The sequence below is a fragment of the Tetrahymena thermophila genome (assembly GCF_000189635.1).
Source record: "Tetrahymena thermophila SB210 genomic scaffold scf_8254470, whole genome shotgun sequence".
NCBI classification, from domain to species: Eukaryota; Ciliophora; class Oligohymenophorea; order Hymenostomatida; family Tetrahymenidae; genus Tetrahymena; species Tetrahymena thermophila.
Window position 1 is genome coordinate 1,010,719 of NW_002476246.1, and position 19,583 is coordinate 1,030,301.

The window sequence follows — 19,583 nt, forward strand, 5'->3', positions numbered from 1 at the left end:
TAGCATTAAATTTAAATATATTAATTGCTATGTTTTATGTAAATGTTTATATTTGTATTAAATGTCTTATATAACCTTCTATCCATATTTTTGTATTTAGAATGGCAAATTACTGCTATTAAATATCTCACTTATATCTATCTATCTATATATTGATCGATCTAACTAACTAACTAACTAATTATATGCTAAAAATTTTATTTTAATTTATTCGAAAAATGTAAGTTGATTGTTATCTGTTTAGCTAAAACCAATACGAATAAATGAAGCTCTGAATAACAAACACTACATGAATTAATATTAAAGCTCTATTATAACATATTGAATTGTGTTTAAGCAAATTTTGCAGATAATTCTTAATTGATAAAACCAAATTCCCTTCAAATAATAATTTTTAATTGTTTTATGTTTAATTTCAGTATTTGATAGCCTTGGGAGCAACAGGGCTTTGAGGATCAACGTATTCACCATAATTAGGTGGTTTTGCCTATTATTAAAAAATGATTTAGTTTTAGATATTGGCTTTTTTGCAGATTAACTAGCTATTTTGCTTGTTAATGAGCTAAATTCAAAAATAAAATATGATGATACTGTTGATATCATAGAATTTCTCCAAACCATGAAGCAAAGAATGGCAGTGGGGAAAAACATATGGAAAGTATTCCATTTCCAGTTTTTATTGACAATCCACTAACCAACATGTAAGTAACGAGGAATAGGATATTTCTAGAAGCCACCCATTTCAATATCTTTCTTATACTATTTATTATTCTTTTCTTTTCCTTAACCTAAAATTAAGAGCTTTTATTAATAATTATATAAATATTATTCTTTACTTTTCACTTTGATTTTTCTCAAACTAAATATCTTCATTTTCATCGCATTAAAAGCCATTTCAATAAGCAACATTCCAAATAATCTCACACAACACAGTCTCAGCCAACCCAAAAATATTCATTCCCTATCTCTATCTAACTCATCATCAAAATTCATTTTTAAACATTTTAAAATAAAATAAATAAATTAGAAATATTTTATGAATATTTTTATTTATTTTTTCAATAGAAAATTTTAATTATCAATCTTTATTATTTCTTTTAAAGAATAATTAATTAAATTTATTATTTAATAGATCAATCAATGGATTATAATTAGTCAAACATTCCTCAAAAGCACAAAAATATTACAAAGAACAACAACAACAATTAAAATTACAAAAAGTTTAAGTCATTCTCAAATAATAATAATAAGCACCATCATAGAAATAGAGAAAGGGGAGATGCTAAAAATTATAAATTGAGTTAAGACGAGTAATAAAATTACTCAAAAGGGAATAGGGAAATCTAAGAAAAATTTTAATGGGATTTCGATGAACTTGCAATCCATTATCCTCCTTTGAACGACTATGTTTTTATAAATGAAAGAGGGAGAACAACTATAGACTGGACTAATACAGCTGCTCATAAGACTCTTAACCAAGCGATTCTGGCAGTGTAATTTAAGATAGTTTATTGGGATATGCCATAAGACTAACTCATTCCTACAATACCATCAAGATTAAATTACTTAGAGTGGATTCATAATAAATTGTAAAGTTTAAAAATAAACAATGAACAAAGCAATTAAATTAAAGCAATTGATATTGGAACTGGAGCCAGTGTAATTTATCCAATACTTGGAGCTTCCAAATATAACTGGTCATTTATAGCCACTGAACTAAGCGATGCTTCTTATTAGAATGCTAAAAAAATAATCAACAATAATCCTTAGCTAAAAAATAAAGTAGAGTTAAGGAAATCATAAGGAAATATATTTAAAGATATTATACAAAAATCAGATGGAGATATTTCTTTCACTATGTGCAACCCACCTTTTTTCTCAGAACACGAAGAAAAATAGATTTGGGTGAATGCCTAAATGAAAGAAAATGAGTATATATGCGAAGGAGGAGAGTTATAATTTTTGAAGCAGATGTTCGAAGAGTCTAAAATATTTGCAAATTAAATTAAAATCTTTACTTCTTTGGTTGGTAAATAGACAAATTTTGAGTAGTTTCTTTAATATTTAAAACAATAAAATATACAAAATTTAAATGAAAATCATGACGATAATAAAGAAATTTCGAAGCCATAAATGAATAAAAATGGAGAAGATGAGTTAAATGAATACAATAATTAAAATATTGAAAGAAGATAAATATCTTTTAATTATCAAAGTGAATTTTAAAATGCTAAAAATGATGATAAAATCTAAAATGATATAAGTGTATAAAATTGTTAAGGAGAAGAATTTAAAAACATTCAACCTTAAATATAATCTTAATAAGCAAAAATAGAGTAATAAGATAGCTAGGAAATCAATTAAAAAGGGATTTCAAATAGTTAAAAAGATATTACGAAAAAATGCTAAAATAAGTAAGTGAGTGTATAAATATTTGAAGGAAGTATTGTTCAAGGAAATACAACAAGATGGATTGTTGGGTGGAGATTTGAATGAAGGTGTTTAATTTATAAATAGATAAACATTCAAATATGTATTTGAATATCCTATATTTATTCAAGATTAAAACTACTTTTCAATTTATCTCAAAAATATTTTGAAAACTTAATTATTATTTTTTATTTGCTAAGGTGAAAGTTCGTTTTTGGATGAAAAATCGTTAAAAATAATTAATAAAAATGTTAAAATAAAAATGATTGTGCAAATAAATATTTAAAGGAAGTGTATATAGTTCAAAGTATTGCTGGATGGAGATTTGAATGAAGGTTTTTATTATAAAAGACAATTAATTTATAAATAAATAAATATATATTCGAATATGTATTATGTAAATATCCTATATTTATTTACAACAAACAAAAACTACTTTTCAATTTATTTAAAGAAATTTTTATGTTTTTTTTCATTACTAAATTCAAAAAGTGTTTCTTTCATTTTTATTTGCTTGTACAAAAAACAAAACAAACTAAAATTCATATGCTTATTTGTTTGTTTGTTTGCTTGTTATAGCATTTTATATTTTCTTTTTTAGCCTCATTAGTCTTATTCGTCTTACTCGTCTTGTAGTTAGAGTTTACTAAGTAATTCAAGGAACTCAGATTTTTCTGCACCAGCACCAGCTTGATTCATGCTCTAAAGAGTTTTATAAAACTATCTCCTCTTCTTGAGATTCTTGTAAGCTTTCTAAATCTTAGAAGAAGCAAAATTGACCTTGACAAGGAAAGTCATCAGTCTTGCTTTGTTAATTTTCTAAATGAATTTCTTGTCTTAGCCTTCAGCTTATAGCTCTAAAGTTGGATTGTTTAAGCCCATTTATTTGTGTTTGTTTGTTAGTTAGTTTTTATTCTTGATTTTATTTATATCTTTTAAATATTTCAGTTTTATTTAGAGATATTTAATATTTTTAATGAAGCTTGTAAATTGCATTTAAAACTTTTCATTTAAATTAACAAATCAATGATTTTATTTCATCATTCATTGCTATTGCTGGGTTAATTTGCTTTGCTCTGTTAAAAAATCATAGAAGGGTAATTATGCTGCATAAAAACTACTATCAAAATCTTAAAATTAAAACCAACAAATTTTTTAAATGAGTCTGATGAATTTTATTGAGTAAATTTAATTAATTTTTTCATCAATCTTATAGAAAATTTATTTAATAATCTCAAAATTTTCTAATTTTAAACACACTAAATTAATTCTTTTTACTTATTTTCTATATAAAATATTTTTGAAATTCAATAAAATTTAAAAAATGAAATACTTAATTCGATTTAAAATAAAAATACTGTAAATTAAATATTTAAAAGTCTTTGATTCATCATAATGAATGGAAAAACCTTTTCTGCTTAAAAATTTACAAAAAAATAAAAAAATAACTTTAATACTTACTATTCAATTATTCATCCTTTAAATTATTAATAAATTTATTAGTTATTTTTTTTATAATTTAAAGATGAATTTTAATTAAAATAATTTTTTAATATTCATTTTATTTTATCTTTCAATATAAATTAATAAATTTTTTTTTTGCAAATTTTGTATAACCGTCAGTTCTTAAATTAAGTACAAATCTTAAGTTGAAAAAAAAATTTTTTAATTATTTTGAATGAAACTTAATTATCTTTACAAAATTTTATAATATTTGAAAATTTTGAAAATGTAATATCAAATTTTAGATTAATTAAAAGATAAATATATAAATAAACACAGTATAAATAAATTTAGGTAAATGACAAAGTAATAATTATTTAAATAAACATTTAAATTTAATATAATTTAATATTATTATTTTTTAAAAATACTTAATTTAAGAACTGACGGTATTATTTTTCAAAATATAATTATATAATTCTTAATATCAATCATATAATAAAGATATAGTAAAAACTTGACATTAAATTTATATTTATCAGTTTATGTTAAAAATAATAATTTAATTTTGGAAACTTAAGAGTAAAAAATGAAAAACCAATACAAAATTTTTCTTCAAATAAAATAATCAAATTTAAATAGAAAGTTAAAATTATAGCATTTCTTAATTATTTAATTACTTTTCCTTAGAAAAAAAAAAAATTAATACTATTATTAATTGTAATTTTTTAATTCATTATCATAAACAATTTTTTTAGGAAACTAATTCTTTTAATTATCTTGAAAATAGAAATTAAGTCAATAAATAAATAAAAGAAATGATGAAAAAAGACTAAACGAATACTCCGATAAAAATATCAAGAAATAAAATTCTGAATCAATAAATTTTATTTATTAAAGAGTTCAAAAATTATCTAAAAATAAAAAAAAATAATAAAAACTTATGCCTCTTTTTCATGGAAAAAAAATGTTTAGTACTTTAATAATTAAATTAATTAGGGTTAGGAAATTAATTTATAATAATAGAATTATAAAACTAAACCTCTTAAGAAAGAATTATTTATCGAAATAGTTCAAAATATAAATTCAAGACTTAATTTGATTTTTAGAGGACTAAATAATAAATTATTAATAGAATTTGTTTGTATACTAGTACAAATGAAAGTAAAGCTGGTTTGATTCAATAATGGTTGTTTTTTAGTTACTATTTATGGGAAAAATAACAAAAATAACTATAAAAATAAGACTTTTAATAGTAGTAATAATATGTAAAAATTAGTTCTATGATTGAAATTAAATTATAAGAAATACTGATGAGGAAGATACAAATTAATACTGGTAAAAGCCTAAGTTTAATGTAAAAATGATAAATAAATTAATAAGTAAATAAGAATAACAATAATAATTAATAATACTTTATAAAATTTAAAAAACTCAGTTTATTAATTAAAAGTTAAGTAGGAATAATAAATAAATAAAAAAATTATGAAGTTCAAAAATTTTGATTTGTTTTCCAGCTAATTTAAACTGAATATTAGCAAGGGCCAACATAATAAACGGTCATGCTTCGGAGGGTTCCTTTCACTAGCAGTGATTGTGATTTCGATACTATACTTTGCATACTTAACTTTTTAATACATTTCAAACCAAATTGAGCCTAAATACAAAACTCAAACTTTTCTTACAGAGGACTAAATTTAAATTGAATTTGACAAGGATTTTATTGGTTTTAGCTATTTTGTAAACAATAACACAACGCTTCAAATGCTGGAATAAAAAACAAAGAAAGTATATTTTGTTTATTTAAGTTATTTACTTATATAAGACTCTGTTGATTCTCAGCTTTTTGAAATACCTAATTTTAAATGCACAAATGAAAAATTGCAAGGGTATCGATGCTTGGATGTCTCAAACTTAAAACAAAATTATTTGTCACTAAATGCTAAAGAAAATTCAAAAGTAAATTTAATATTAACAATGTACAGATGTGGTGATTAAGATTCTTATAAAAAATTTATTCCTGAGAACTGTGCCTAAGAAGAAGAAATCGATTAAATAGTTAACAACGATAGTGGTCATATGCATATAAAAATGTTTACTTCACAATATAATACAACTTCTAAAGAAGTTTAAGTCAATTACAAGAACGTTCTTATTTACCTTTAAGGTGATCATTTTATATTCACAAGACTTAAAACACAGAAACAAATTACTACTGTTTAACAAGGTCCTTTTATTTAATATAAAAACTCATTCACTTCTGCAATTGACTACATATAAGAAGAAAGAGCGCTAAACAGAGAAACTTTCATTAAGAAAACAGGACAAAAATTAATGCTCTAACTTACTGTCGATGTCTTAGAGTAAATAATTCTTATCATTTTCCATCATATCGAAAATAAATACTTACTTTACAATTTTTTATATGGTTTAATTTATTGTTTTGAAGTTCAAAAAAATGCTTATTTTTGAATAAAAGTAAATAGAAATGATAGTAAATTAATATTTTTTTTCGTTTTACCAAATATAATTAATAAATAAATAAATAGTACAAAATAGTTATAGTGAATTAATAAGATTATTATTATTTTTTTAATTAATAAGGTCAATAGTTCACATTAAAATTTAATACCCAACTTTCTTAGAAGTTTTGGCTATATTTTACAGCGCCTTGAGTGTTCTACTTGGAATCGGAGCAATAGCAAGATATTATTCAAAAAAAGTTATAATTTAAGATGTTTCTTTGATTTTGCTTTAAAGCTTATACTAAAAGACTTACCTTGAACTCCTTCGTTCTAAGAATTTAGTCAATAGGCCAAAGATAGAAGAAGAGTCAATTGTTCTAGAAGAAGATATATTAGAAAATTAAATTCAAGCATTTCCTGTCTCAAGAGTCAAAAGTTTATAGAATCCGAATGTTTAGCAGTAAAGCGCAGGTGAAAGTAACGCATAAATTCACTAAATTAATACAGAAAGATCAAGCAAAGTCATGTTTTAAATTGGTCCAACTTAGACAAAAGTAATTAAAAAAGCCAAAAAGTACTAGAAAAGCTAGTCTTTGTATGTAGCCTGCAATCCTGCTAAATAAAAAAACAAAATAAAATAGATTTAAGTCAATTTTATAAAAGAAAATAAAGATAGAGCTGCCTTGAAAAAAGATGAAATAATTCAAAATTCTGATTTTATTTAAGAATCACCTAAATTTTACTCACAAAAAAGTATTTTGAGCAATAGAAACAGCTAAATTAATTTTTTTAATTAAAATTAATAAGATAGTAAGGATAAAAAGTAACAAAATTGTGATTAAAATAACTTATTTAATCAAAAGAATTAAATTTATTCCCTTATGTAGCAAACATCAAATAAAACATTTAATGAAAATTAAAAACAAGATATAAAATTAGACTAAGCTATTAGCACTAAAAAGTTAGATTAAGCAACTAGCATTCACAAATTAGATTTTCCAAATAAAAAACAGTTTTATTCTTAAACAGATTCCAAATTTAATTTAAAATCAACCAGTGCAAAAGACTTGTCAATTGATGAAAAAACAAGCTAAAAAGATATAGTGGCATGCGAAGAAGTTACTAATTTCAGCCATTTACAGAGTGAAACCTTGTCAAAAAGATTAAAAAAAATAATATTTTCTTTCAAGTATTAAATATATAATAATCATTAAAAAATAATTACATAATTTAATTATATTTATAGATTGTGTTTACGAAGATAGCAGCTAAATCCTATTTAAAGTGAATAAGGAAAATATAAAAAGTTATAAAGAGAATTGCTGAACCAAATAGATTAATAAGTAAATTTGGTAGCAATTTACAAAGATTTAATTTTCTTAAAAAAATCTATTATGATGATTCTCAGCACAGATCAATTAGCTGCAATTTAACTTACAGGAACTTAATTAAATTTAGAAAGTGATACCTTGAATAATCCTCCTGCTTAAAGTAAATAAATAAATATTTGCTTTGATTTTAAGCTATTTTTTTACCTTAAAATTTGTAATAAATTAAAGATGAAGGGAAAAGTCATTTAGAGAAATAGCTTACTATACAAGACTGTAAAAAGCATCAATAAATATAATTTAAATGTTTTCTTGATAGAATAAAACTAAATGAAAACATAACAGAAACTGATAAGCGTATTTTATCTTCTTTGTCAGTATGAATATTTTTTATAAAATAAATTAAATTTATTTCCTAAAGATTTAATTTACTTTTTTTAACTTAAATAAAATATTAAAAAAATTATTTTGATTAAACTTTATCAAAATTTAAAAAAATAAAATGAGTTTTGAAATTATATTAATTGTAGGTTTAAGTAATTAAGTAAGTAAGTAAGTAATTAATAATAAGTGAAATAATTCAAATCAAAATAAATTATTTGCACACCAATAAAACTTGGAATAAATCAGCAGAAGTATAGTATGGTGCTATAATTTATAGATTTTTTAAAAATAATACAAATCCTGATTGATTAGAATTCCTCTCTCCCTAATTCCTTAAGTTTTATTTAGACAAAAAGTAGGTTGACCAATTAAAATTTCACATTTACAAAACAGTTAATTAAATATTCGATATATGTTTTACTGATTTTATATCGAACAAATAAAAAGTTTAAAAAAAATTTATATATTTCAAAAAATAAATAAATAATGAAATAAAAAATATTCAAATTAATTTCATTTTATATCAGCTTTAATCTATAGTTAGAGTGTTATATATCTATTTTTATAAATAAATGGGTATATTTGTATTCTGTTCCTGTCTGTCCTCATTACTTAAACAATCAATCATTCATTATCCACTACTTATATTTTAATACCTTTACAAAAAAAGAGAAAAGTAACTATTCATTCATTCGTTTATTTAATTACTTGTTTACTTAGTTTTTTATGATAAAAATAATTAATTTAATTGTGGTAAGCAGTATTAAAATGATGGAGAGGCTTGGATTTTTATATTAAGCTAAAAAATAAATAAGCTAAACAAAAATTACTAAAAAGTTAATCTCTATAAATTACGTGGTTTTATAAAAGGTGATATAGTTATTTCAATATAAAAAATTAAATGAAAGTAAGACAACAGAAAATAAATAAAATGGAAAATATATATATATTTATATAGATTGATTTAATGTTTGAAGATTTATCAGATTATTAAATAAAAATAAATAAGTAAGTTTGTTATTTATTTATTTAACATTTATGTTCATATTTATATAGATTATTTACAAAAATTTATTAAAATAATTCAATTATCCAAATAAAAGAAAGTAAATTATAATAGTTTCGTATCTTTCTTTTATTATAAATAAGAACCATTAATAAAGAATAAATAATAGGAAATTAATTTAAATTTTATTAGCAATAGTTTAATATTTTTAAATTATTCTAAATATTCTAGGTGCTAATTAATTTTTTAATTTTTTGGTTAAGAAATTAAAAACCAACAAATTAAAATTTATGAAAATATACATAAAATTATCAAATAATTAATTAACAAGGTATGTATGTATGTATTGTATGTTTTGAATTAATAAATTATTAATAAAATATTTGGTGCAATAAACATTCATTATAATTATTTATTTTATTTATTTATTTAATTAGTTAATTAATTAAAAATTAATAAATATATTAATTTTTAAGAGCATTTCAGTAATATTTATATATTTATATTAATAAGATTATTTTCTTTTTTTATTTATTTATCTATTTATTTACTTTTTAGTTTTTCATAAATCATTAAATTATTTATTTATTTCGTTATTTACTATTTAGGATAGTCTTAATTAACAATAAGTTTGAATTTTATTGTGGAGAAATAGAGATTAAATATTAATCACTGCTCAATAAAATTCATTTTTGTTTTAAATATAGAATTTTTAATTTTGTTATTAATTAGTATTTCTTATTATTTATTTATTTATTTATGATAGATATGTTAGCTAGCATAAATTATAGATCAATTATCTGAGCAAGCTCTATGGTATTCGTATAACTTAAATTTATTATCTAGATTTTCTTAAAGCTTTTCTCTTGAAATTTCGCTTAATTTCTTAAAGTATGGGTGGTTTAGAACGTCAAGTCTTTTTTTACCAAGGAATTTATTATACATTATATCTATACAGGCTATATCGGCTAGATAATGAGCTAAAACTAGACTTTTACGGTTTTTAGTTTGAGCTGAAATTGCTGACATTTCTTTTGATGTCTCAAAGAGAATTGTATTTAATACTTCATCATTATCTATTTCATCTCCTCCTCTTTTTGAGCTATAGATGTTTGTGTTGTTTACATAAATTTGAATGTTCTCTGAGAAATCATCTTAAAATTTCATTAGGTTGTTTTTTAACTCTAAATTTTCTCTCATAATATTAAGCTTTATTTGTTATTTTTTTTAGCTTAAATTCCATGCTTAAAATTATGATTCAGATAAATTAAGGTGACTTAATACTTATTGAGGATTTTCAAATATTTGCATTAAGTATTCACTTAAACCACAAGCCTTTTTGAGCAATATAAAACCACAGGAATAAGCATTTAGAGTATTAACATTCCATTCATCTTACTCCATGCAGTTATCAAGAGCTCCCAATATGACTTATATTTTACTTCTTTTATCCATGATTTCTTCTAAAATTAAATTTATTGCTTCTTTATTAATTTTACTTCCACTGTTATTCACATTGTTGCTAATATTACCATTTAAAGCACTTAAACTTTACTAACCTATTAAATTTAATAAGATAATATTGATTGGATATGTTAGAATTGTATTTATTTTACTTTATCTCTGGTTAATTTGTGGGTCTGTCGAATTTTCTCTTTTGTTATTTTACATCATGCTGCTGGAAAATTCATTTATTTTATATTATGAATTTTCTTTGTTAATTTTAGAGTTAACAGATGCATAAAATGGGTTAACTGGCTATGCTATCTCTTTTTAATTATTTGACTAAGCATTTATATTTTGTTAGGATTTATTGTAAGTCAAATTAACAGTCGCAATAGGAGGAGAATTAGGTGTTTCTTACAATTACTGAGTCATTTCTGAGTTATTCCTAAACTTTGCTTTTTATGAGTTTTAATTGTTATTGAGATTAATTGTTCCTGTAACAATTTAGTTTAATGGATTGTTATTAACTGCCACATTTGATTTAGACTTTTTATTGCTTTTTTGATTTCCTTATCCATTCTAAGAACCTCTGATTTCATCTTCAGTTGCATCTTCTTAATCTGAGTCATTATTGTTAGTATCTATTTTTAAAAGAATAAATTTTGTAAAATTTTAAAATATTGATTGATGTTTTTTTTTTAAATTATAAATGGTATCATGAAATTTATTAGAATAAATTCAAATTCAATTGATTAATTTTATTAAAAATTTACTGCTGCTGTTTTGTGGGTTATTCTTTTAGGAAACTTGCTTCTGTCCTGAAAGCTTCCCTTAACTATATTTTTTTAAATCGCCTTCCTCTAAATCGCTTTTAAACTAATTTATATTTTAATTATTTAAGCTTGATAGCTAGGCGTTGTTCATAGAAACATGTTTGCGGGGAGATATTCCAAGCTAGTGAGGACTTTGCTCGCCTAATTTAGATTAGTTTGACTGTATATTTTTGCTATTTAAAGCTTTTTAATCACCCATTTGTGCTACAATTTCAAATATTTCTTCCCATGTTATCCTTTCATCCTATTCAACTACAAGCATTCTATTCAAAAGTAATTGAATACGCTCTGAAAGGTGAGAAATATCTTAAGCGATTACATCTTGAATGTCATTATTTGAATAAAATTCTGTCAAATCTTCCTTATTGTTAGCATATTTTTCAAAAGGCAAAGAACCAAGCAACATTTCGTAAAGAACAACTCCTGCACTAAAAATATCACAAACAGTCGAATCTGCCTAAGAATTCACAAGCAGCTCTGGTGCCACATAATGGAATTTCTCATTTAGAAATTATTCAAATTTCCTTGATGAAGAACTATTAGAAGATGAACTTTTACAAATAAAGAAGTGCTTCAGTTTAACTTCATAGCTTATTTATTAATTTTCACTTTGATGCTCTATAATATGAACATTATGTGAATTCAAATTTTTCTTAATTATTTTTTCAGCCTACAATCTTTGGAAGCCTTTACATATCTGCTAAAATATTTGAACTGCCTCCATTTCGCTAAGATGGTGACGTTCATTTAAAAGCTTTTTTAAATTTCTGCCCTGCAAAAACTCGTAAATTAGGTAAATATTGTTAGATGATTTAAGCATTTTAATCATACGAATAATGTTGGGATCTTCTAGCTTTTTGAGAGCTTATATTTCATTAATTATCATGTCTCTCAAAACTGAATCATTCAAAAATTATTCAAGTTAGATAGTTTTGACAGCAACAGCTTCTTTGGAAATTAAGTTTCTTCCTTTATGAATTTCTCCAAAGGTACCTTGACATATGTGCTCTAAAAGTATATAATTATCAATAATTTTTGCCATTTTTGTATATTTCTAATTCTATGTGCTCTATACCTACCTACTTCTTTTTTATTAGTTTACAGCCTATTTTCTATTACTTTTGTTAGTTATTGAAGCTTAAACAAACAATATTTTTTATAATTTTTCTTTAGCTAATTTGATTGATGATTTTTAAAAGTGAGTATTTTCAATTTACAATTTCACTTTTAAATTAATTTCAAATGATTAACTTCAAATTAAAATTTGGATCATAAGCAAGCAATATATATGAAAGTTTGTATGTACGTTCAGCGTATTCTTAATAATATCTAACAAAAAATTACTATTTCAATCTTTGTTATTCAATTATTTTGTTGGAAAAATGCCTAGATAGATAAATAAATAGATAACAAAAGATACTTACTTTCTTATTATTTTTACTTATATTTAAATATTTGACACCAAAAAACAAACTGATTACTCTAAATTAAAATTTTTAAATTGTTGTCTTTACACTTCAATATAAATTATATAAAAATTATTTAAATATCTTTTAAATATTAATCAAAATAAGCTCAAAATTATGTAAATAAATATGGTTGAAATGTGATTTTTTTATTTTACTATAATTATTGTTACCTTAATTTAAAATTAATATTAATAATTTAAGATATGGTGAAAAAAATTAAAAAATAAGGAAATAAAGAAAAAAAGAATAAATTAGAGTTTATAAAAAATTAAATGAGAACAATAATATTATTATTTAAAAGTGAATTAATCAATGTAATTTTTAGTATTGCTTTTAAAGAAATAATTATGGAAGGTAATTTTAATTATTGCTTTGGCTAAATATTGAATAAATAAATAAACCAAAGAAAAATAAAACAAAATTCATTTTTTGTAAAAGTTTTAATTTTTATTAACTATAATACAAAATAGAATAAATAGTAAATATATTTATTTTCAAAAATTTATTATTATTATTATTTTATATTTAATGAAAATTTAATTCTATAAATATTTAAATGATGATTTGAGACTTGTTGTTTGTTTGTTTTATTTATAATTTTAATTTTTCATGAAGGGACAATATTATACAAAAATGTAAGTAAGTCCCTTTATTATATTTGATTTAGTTAGTATTTGTCCTATTCTAAAACCTTTTACAAACATTTCATCCAGAAATTAAATAATTCTCTATTGATTTTTTGATATAGAAAGGCTTGATAGATATCGGTTGAGGAGTAAGATCCTGGCGAAAGAGCAGTTTCGAGGAAGAAATGCATAAAAGTCTTGTCTTAGGATTGAATAATGTCAACAGGGAAATCTTCTCCAAGATTAAAGTAAAGGTTTTCAATATAAAGAAATAGATCAGTGATTAATTACTAAATATTTTATATATAATCATATATTGATTAGTATTCTTAATTCTCTAGCTAATAAGATTCTATTTCAAGCAAATAAAGTTATAGATTAATGTCGATTTAGAGATATTAGTTGTCTAAATCTTCTTCTAACTTATTTTCCATTATCTTTTCAAATGCTAAATTGATATGTTACCAAAATTTTTTGTCGTAGTTTTCTACAAACTTGTTTTTTTACAGGAGAAGAAATGCTTCTCTTTTTTCTTTATTTTGGTAAAATACTTAAATGAGCTCTTTTACAAATAACTCCACTGTTTTCAAGGTTTGCCCATTTTATTTATTTTACTTGTTAAAACCTGGGATGCTGTTCAAGAATATACTTATTTAGCTGATTACCTTATCTTCTTTGTAAGGCTAGATTACATTCAAAAGAATGTTACGGCATATTTCTATTCTAGTAAGAATTTCATTTTTGATATAAGAATTTACATAGCCATCTTACTATACTACAACTTCTTTACTTGCATTGTTGTTATAAAAGTCGATAAGCTAGCATGTGGTTTAGTTGCCTTTCACGCTTTTAGCGTGAATAAATTTACTACGAGAAAAAGAAAAAGATTCTATAAAGACCTTTTTGAGAAGATAAAATTCAATCGATGTAAAATTAAAATCAATAGAAAATATTTAAAATATATGAGAAACATTGCTGAAATTATTGTGGATAATGTTAACTACAATCTGATATAACTCTTCAAATTTCTCATTTAATTTACTTGTCTCTAGAACCACAATTTACTGTAGCTTTTCTAATATTATTTTTATCCAATTTTTAATTCCTTTTTCTGACCCTAATTCTTCATAGAGGTTATGTGGCAATAGATGTGTGATAGCCAGCTCTACAAGATAGGCGAATAAGTTGTCTCCGTCAATTTTCCATGACTTCATTAACTAAAAAAGTTCGTGAATGACCCAATCAAGAAGTATTTTAGGAATAATCTAAAATTTCATTGTTTAGACATCATTATTTTATTCATTTATCATTAGAAGGTGGTGATGATGGTGGTGACCGCAAGTGTCCGTATTATGATTAATATTGCTTTGCTGCTTTTCATTTTAGCTTAAATTAGATTGATACATATCAGCTTGATTTTCTATTAGTTTTTTTTTGTTGTAACACTCAATTGAGTATTTAAGAAATCTTACTATTTCGTTAATAAATTCGTGGCTTTTTATCATGCAAAATTCCTCTACAATTTGACTTAATTCTTATTCTTTTAAAAATTGTGTAAGCAGGTGTTATTTTATTTCTTCTATCTTGCTTTCTAATACATAAGAAGCTTCTCTCGCTTTTATCTTAGAATTAAGTGTGAGCGGAGATGAAGTGAGTGAAATTGAGTCTAAGACAAGGCTCTCGTCAGTCATACTTTTAAGTTTTGAATAGTTTCTCCTGTAAACTGGAGAAAGAGATTCTTTACATATGCTGCTTCTTTTTTTCATCTCCCTTTCAACAGAGTCTTTCATGATAGATGCTTTCCTTTCTCTATTTCTTTCAGCTTTGATTATGGGTGATTAAGGTATCGAAAAATCTGCGATAAGGTTCAACTCCTCCTCAATAATAATAGACTACTGCTACTTAATTGGTAGAGAGCTTAGTTGTGGTGAATCTAGTGAAGCTAAGCTTTCTATCTTTTAAAGAATCAACGAAGGTCTTTAAATCTTTGTAATTGGTGTAAACTATTATTGAACCTCAGATGTACAAGAAAGAATTGGAGACTTTTAAAAGAATGAAGCGGTTTAAGTAGAAGGTGTTAATAACTACCCGTTATTATTATTATTACTATTACCATTATAGTTGTTAACATTATTATTATTAAATGAATTAATTATTAATTTATTTAATTTTGCATTTGTGGGGTTTTTTAGTTCATTATCATCGACTTAAACTTTTTGAATATTTAAAAATGAGCCCACTACTCCTAAATTGTCAAATTGTTTTAGGTTTTTGTTAATGTTTGAAATTTAATTTTCTTTTTTAAAAGTTAATGGCTGTTATTCTGAGCTGCTCTTACTCAATGATAAACGAAAAATACATTTTTGATTAGAGTTATTGATATTACAAGGACTTACTTGATCTATTTTGCTTTCTAATTAAATTGAGCTGGTAAAGTTATTAGCGGTGCTTAATTATTTAGAAGGACTGCTTGTTTTCGTAGTTGGCGAAGAAGACTATTTTGATGAAAAAGTCATTAAAAAAGGAGAGCTTTTTACCTTGTTGAGAGATTTGTTTCCTTTCAACTCTTTGAGCTACTAATTCAAAGCATGAGAAGAGCTTAACTTTGTAAGACTGAGTGGTTAAAGATCATAAATAAGGGAAGAAAATGAATTTATTTAATTTTGTGATGTATTTTTATTTGATCTATAAATTTGATTTTGAGTTACTGTTTTTAAGCCAAAATCCTTTTTGACATCATCAGGGCTTGATTAGAATAATTTATGGAATTTAACAGGACTAGCAGGTGATGTATTATCACTATCTATCTATTAATCTAAATTTTATTTTTGGGGAATTTTAAGATTAATTTCTTTTAAATTGTACTTTTAAGGATATCTACAGGTATGTTGGCTGTAAAGATTCATTTCTGAATTTATAGATTAGTGGTGTTTATTATACTTATTATTATTTAAAGGTGAATTTTACGATTATTAATTATTATTCTACGAAATATTTTTAAATATTGCATTTTGCTTAACCTTCCAAAACTACGAAGTGTATTCGCTGTTTAAATTGCTAATTTAAGCCATCACCCCATCTTGCTTTTAATTATTTACAGAATGCATATACAAATTATTTTTTAGAAAAGCATCACTGTAAGAATGACTTTCTTCAGTGTGACTTTTAATCACAATATCACTCAATTATTTAGATTTCTTTCTTGGATATCCTTTCCCTTGGGTAAAATCTTAATTTATGTAAAGTTTCCCTCTATTTTAATTACTACTATAATTTTATTCCGGAAATTGGTAAATTTTATTTTAAAATTCATGTTCATATTCTCTTGTTGTTTTTGATGCTTGTTTCTCCATCAGTTTTTAGTATTTTTAGCTCATCATTTAACTAAAATCTATCTTTTCTAGTTTCATAGCTCCAAATTTGTTTCTTTAACTTGTTAAGTCTTCATCTGAAAGCTAAAGCAAAGGATTGCTTTTTGCATCTATAATTTTATTCTTTTTCCTCATAATAGGAGACAACTTCTCAAAGTAATACTGGTGAGTTGGAGTTGAAAATTGTTAATTTTCAGCAGTATTCATATTTTTTATTCTATCAGTTGATAGCGTTAAATCTAACTAAATCTTAATACTTTTATCAGCTGCGCTTTATTATTTTATCTACTCCTTTTGTCTTCCAAACTAAAATTTATCTGATAAAAAAAGAATATCTGACATATTCAATGATTTATTATGCTCTTAATATTATTTTCAAAGATATATTTCAAATCTTGTGATATATTACTATTATTATTTTGTTAAGTTTCCAACCAATAGCAAGAAAGCAAATGATTTTTGATTTGAAGATTTCTCTGCTTTAGTTATTTTTGTTTTTTTTTATTAATTACTTCAATCAGAATCAATTTCAATTAATGGTTTTTAAATTATATTTATATTTTTGTAATCATGAATAAATAAATAATATTTCTTCTCAAATTATATTAGCAATTTTAAATTTTGAAGTAAACGCTGGTCATTAAATACTAAAAATTGAGGTATTCTTGGAATTTTATCAAATTTACATGCATTTTAGTACTTTCTTTGGCAATAACAAATTTTAAATTCTTAAAAATAATAAAAAATTAAGTAAATTTATAATTTATTTAGATTTTCACTTCATTCCAAAAAATAATTAATTTACTTCTTATTTCGTTTATTTGTTTAAAAACTAACCAGCACACAATTCATAATCTTAATAACTAGTCTCAATATTTCAAAATATTTAGCTAATTGCATATTAAAAAAAGTTCAAAAATATTTTGGTATAAAGTAAATTAATGTTTACATTTTACACAAATCACCTCTTACTTAAAATTAAAATTTATAATCTTATTTCTGAGAACTAAGTTTTCAAATTATTTATATTTAATTACTTTTGCATAAATTAATCTTTTATAGTTTGTTTGGCATTTGATTGCGAAAACCTAAAAAATAATTAATTATCAATTGCCAAGCTCAAAGAGGAGTAACTAAGAAAAATTAAATATTAGATAGATTACGGTGGCTCTTCATATAAATAAATTTAAATTATGTAAGCGAAGGCTAATTTAAGGTTTTTTTCCTTATGAAAATCCAAATATGAAGAGGAAATCTTTCTAAAGTAAAACAAAAATAAAAAATTACATGAAAGAATAAATTAAATTATTTTTTGTGAAAAAGTAAATTTTTGGATATTCAATCCTTAATACTGTAAGATAGATGAAAATTATCTTACAAAAATTAAGTAGCAAGACTTAAGAATATATTTATGATATATATACATTATAATATAATATTTAAATATATAGTTATGAATAGATGATAACAAAAATTTATGAAAAAGTAAATTTAGTTTACTCATTAAAAACTGATGTAAACACACCGACCTATTTATTTGTTTATTTATTAGTCTAATATTCTCCTTAAAATTTTTCTAGTTTTCTGATCTTCAATCAAAAATTTGATTTGCTAATAAAAATAGAAAAATAAGATAATTTACTATGATAATGATTGATCGGTGAAATTTTTGTGATTGAAATTATTGCTATTTATATTAGAAAGTATCTAATCATATCAAATATTGTCTTATTTTTTGATTAATATTTCTTTTATATTAATTTGAAGCCAAATTTATTTTTATTGTTTTCAACTTTAAATCATGATTTTTTTAATTAAAAATTATTTATTCAAATAAACATGTAATTTTACAATTTTTTAAACAAAAAAGATTTAGCAAAATTATTTCAATTATATGATTTCAAAAACTTAATATTATTTAACAAAGTCTTTCTACTGTGTTACAACATTTTTAAGAACTTATAGTACATATCAAAGCAAATAAAAATAGAATTTATTTTTTTATCATTTTTTAGTTTCATACATTTGAATTTTTTTCAGATAAATTATTTATTTATTTAATGGTAAAAAGAGTTTTTTATATCCCAGCCAGTCAGAAACATCTAGAAACAAAATATAAAAAATAATAATTAGTTTACTTATTTTCAATATATTTAAATGTAAATATTAGGCCTAAAAGTATTTGGGTATACTTCTTCTATTCCCTTCATACCTGTCTCAAAATTTAATTTATGTTTTATTCCTAAATAATTAGCTTCAACTTAAAATTTACTGCAGAAAGAAGGAATTCTATTTGCTTTGCTATCCTAAACCCATTCTAAATTATAATAATAATCATTAAAATTATCTTCTTCAAAAAAATGTTTAAACCAACCATCAAAAACTTATTTATCTGCTAATTCAAAACTACAACCTCTATTAAGCTTAATCGTCTATTCTTTCTACTGAAATATGTTATTCCAAAAGTTAACATCAATTTAATTTGGATTTTTCATTTAAAAAACAAATTTGTTGACAATATCTAATAAATTTTAATTTTCAAGTAAAGGAAATTTGTTCATTAAACTTTCAATTTTGTTAGATAAACGTTCATAGTCTTCAATCTTACCTAAAAAATGAACATTTTAAATACCACAAATACATCTCATATTATAGTCAAAGAATTCTTATAACGAAGCTAAAAATACCATTTAAGCTGAAATTTTTTCAATGCTATTTGTGCAAGAGAAGTCATTTTTCATTACTTCTCCGAAATCTGATTTTACATTTTAAGAAGCCTAGT

General features: G+C 22.9%; 8 protein-coding genes across 8 annotated transcripts; 2 read left to right on the top strand and 6 right to left on the bottom strand. All coding sequences in view use genetic code 6, as the record gives it.

Annotated features, from left to right (window-relative positions):
• Positions 1-415: 415 nt before the first annotated feature.
• TTHERM_00430000 (hypothetical protein) lies at positions 416-909 on the bottom strand (the record flags this gene model as incomplete). Its single annotated transcript, XM_001011324.3, has 2 exons — positions 416-487; positions 592-909. 2 exons carry the CDS (start codon positions 907-909, stop codon positions 416-418), a joined length of 390 nt encoding a protein of 129 aa, XP_001011324.2.
• Positions 910-1,140: 231 nt separating this feature from the next.
• On the top strand, positions 1,141-2,496 carry TTHERM_00429990 (ribosomal RNA large subunit methyltransferase F, putative; the record flags this gene model as incomplete). Its single annotated transcript, XM_001011323.1, has 1 exon — positions 1,141-2,496. The coding sequence occupies one exon, from the start codon at positions 1,141-1,143 to the stop codon at positions 2,494-2,496; it is 1,356 nt and encodes a 451-aa protein (XP_001011323.1).
• A 60-nt stretch (positions 2,497-2,556) lies between these two features.
• Positions 2,557-3,012, bottom strand: TTHERM_000429979 (transmembrane protein, putative; the record flags this gene model as incomplete). The annotated part of the gene is made up of 1 exon (XM_012799451.1): positions 2,557-3,012. The coding sequence occupies one exon, from the start codon at positions 3,010-3,012 to the stop codon at positions 2,557-2,559; it is 456 nt and encodes a 151-aa protein (XP_012654905.1).
• Positions 3,013-3,033: 21 nt separating this feature from the next.
• Positions 3,034-3,312, bottom strand: TTHERM_00429980 (hypothetical protein; the record flags this gene model as incomplete). Its single annotated transcript, XM_001011322.1, has 1 exon — positions 3,034-3,312. One exon carries the CDS (start codon positions 3,310-3,312, stop codon positions 3,034-3,036), a length of 279 nt encoding a protein of 92 aa, XP_001011322.1.
• A 1,989-nt stretch (positions 3,313-5,301) lies between these two features.
• On the top strand, positions 5,302-8,049 carry TTHERM_00429970 (transmembrane protein, putative; the record flags this gene model as incomplete). Its single annotated transcript, XM_001011321.2, has 4 exons — positions 5,302-6,236; positions 6,478-7,527; positions 7,585-7,829; positions 7,898-8,049. The coding sequence occupies exons 1-4, from the start codon at positions 5,359-5,361 to the stop codon at positions 8,047-8,049; spliced, it is 2,325 nt and encodes a 774-aa protein (XP_001011321.2). The 5' UTR covers positions 5,302-5,358.
• A 1,799-nt stretch (positions 8,050-9,848) lies between these two features.
• On the bottom strand, positions 9,849-12,377 carry TTHERM_00429960 (Serine/Threonine kinase domain protein; the record flags this gene model as incomplete). Its single annotated transcript, XM_001011320.1, has 3 exons — positions 9,849-10,615; positions 10,673-11,143; positions 11,276-12,377. The coding sequence occupies 3 exons, from the start codon at positions 12,375-12,377 to the stop codon at positions 9,849-9,851; spliced, it is 2,340 nt and encodes a 779-aa protein (XP_001011320.1).
• Positions 12,378-13,411: 1,034 nt separating this feature from the next.
• Positions 13,412-17,143, bottom strand: TTHERM_00429950 (hypothetical protein; the record flags this gene model as incomplete). The annotated part of the gene is made up of 1 exon (XM_001011319.1): positions 13,412-17,143. One exon carries the CDS (start codon positions 17,141-17,143, stop codon positions 13,412-13,414), a length of 3,732 nt encoding a protein of 1,243 aa, XP_001011319.1.
• A 1,864-nt stretch (positions 17,144-19,007) lies between these two features.
• Positions 19,008-19,274, bottom strand: TTHERM_000429929 (hypothetical protein; the record flags this gene model as incomplete). Its single annotated transcript, XM_012799452.1, has 2 exons — positions 19,008-19,118; positions 19,176-19,274. The coding sequence occupies 2 exons, from the start codon at positions 19,272-19,274 to the stop codon at positions 19,008-19,010; spliced, it is 210 nt and encodes a 69-aa protein (XP_012654906.1).
• Between the last annotated feature and the right edge of the window lie 309 nt (positions 19,275-19,583).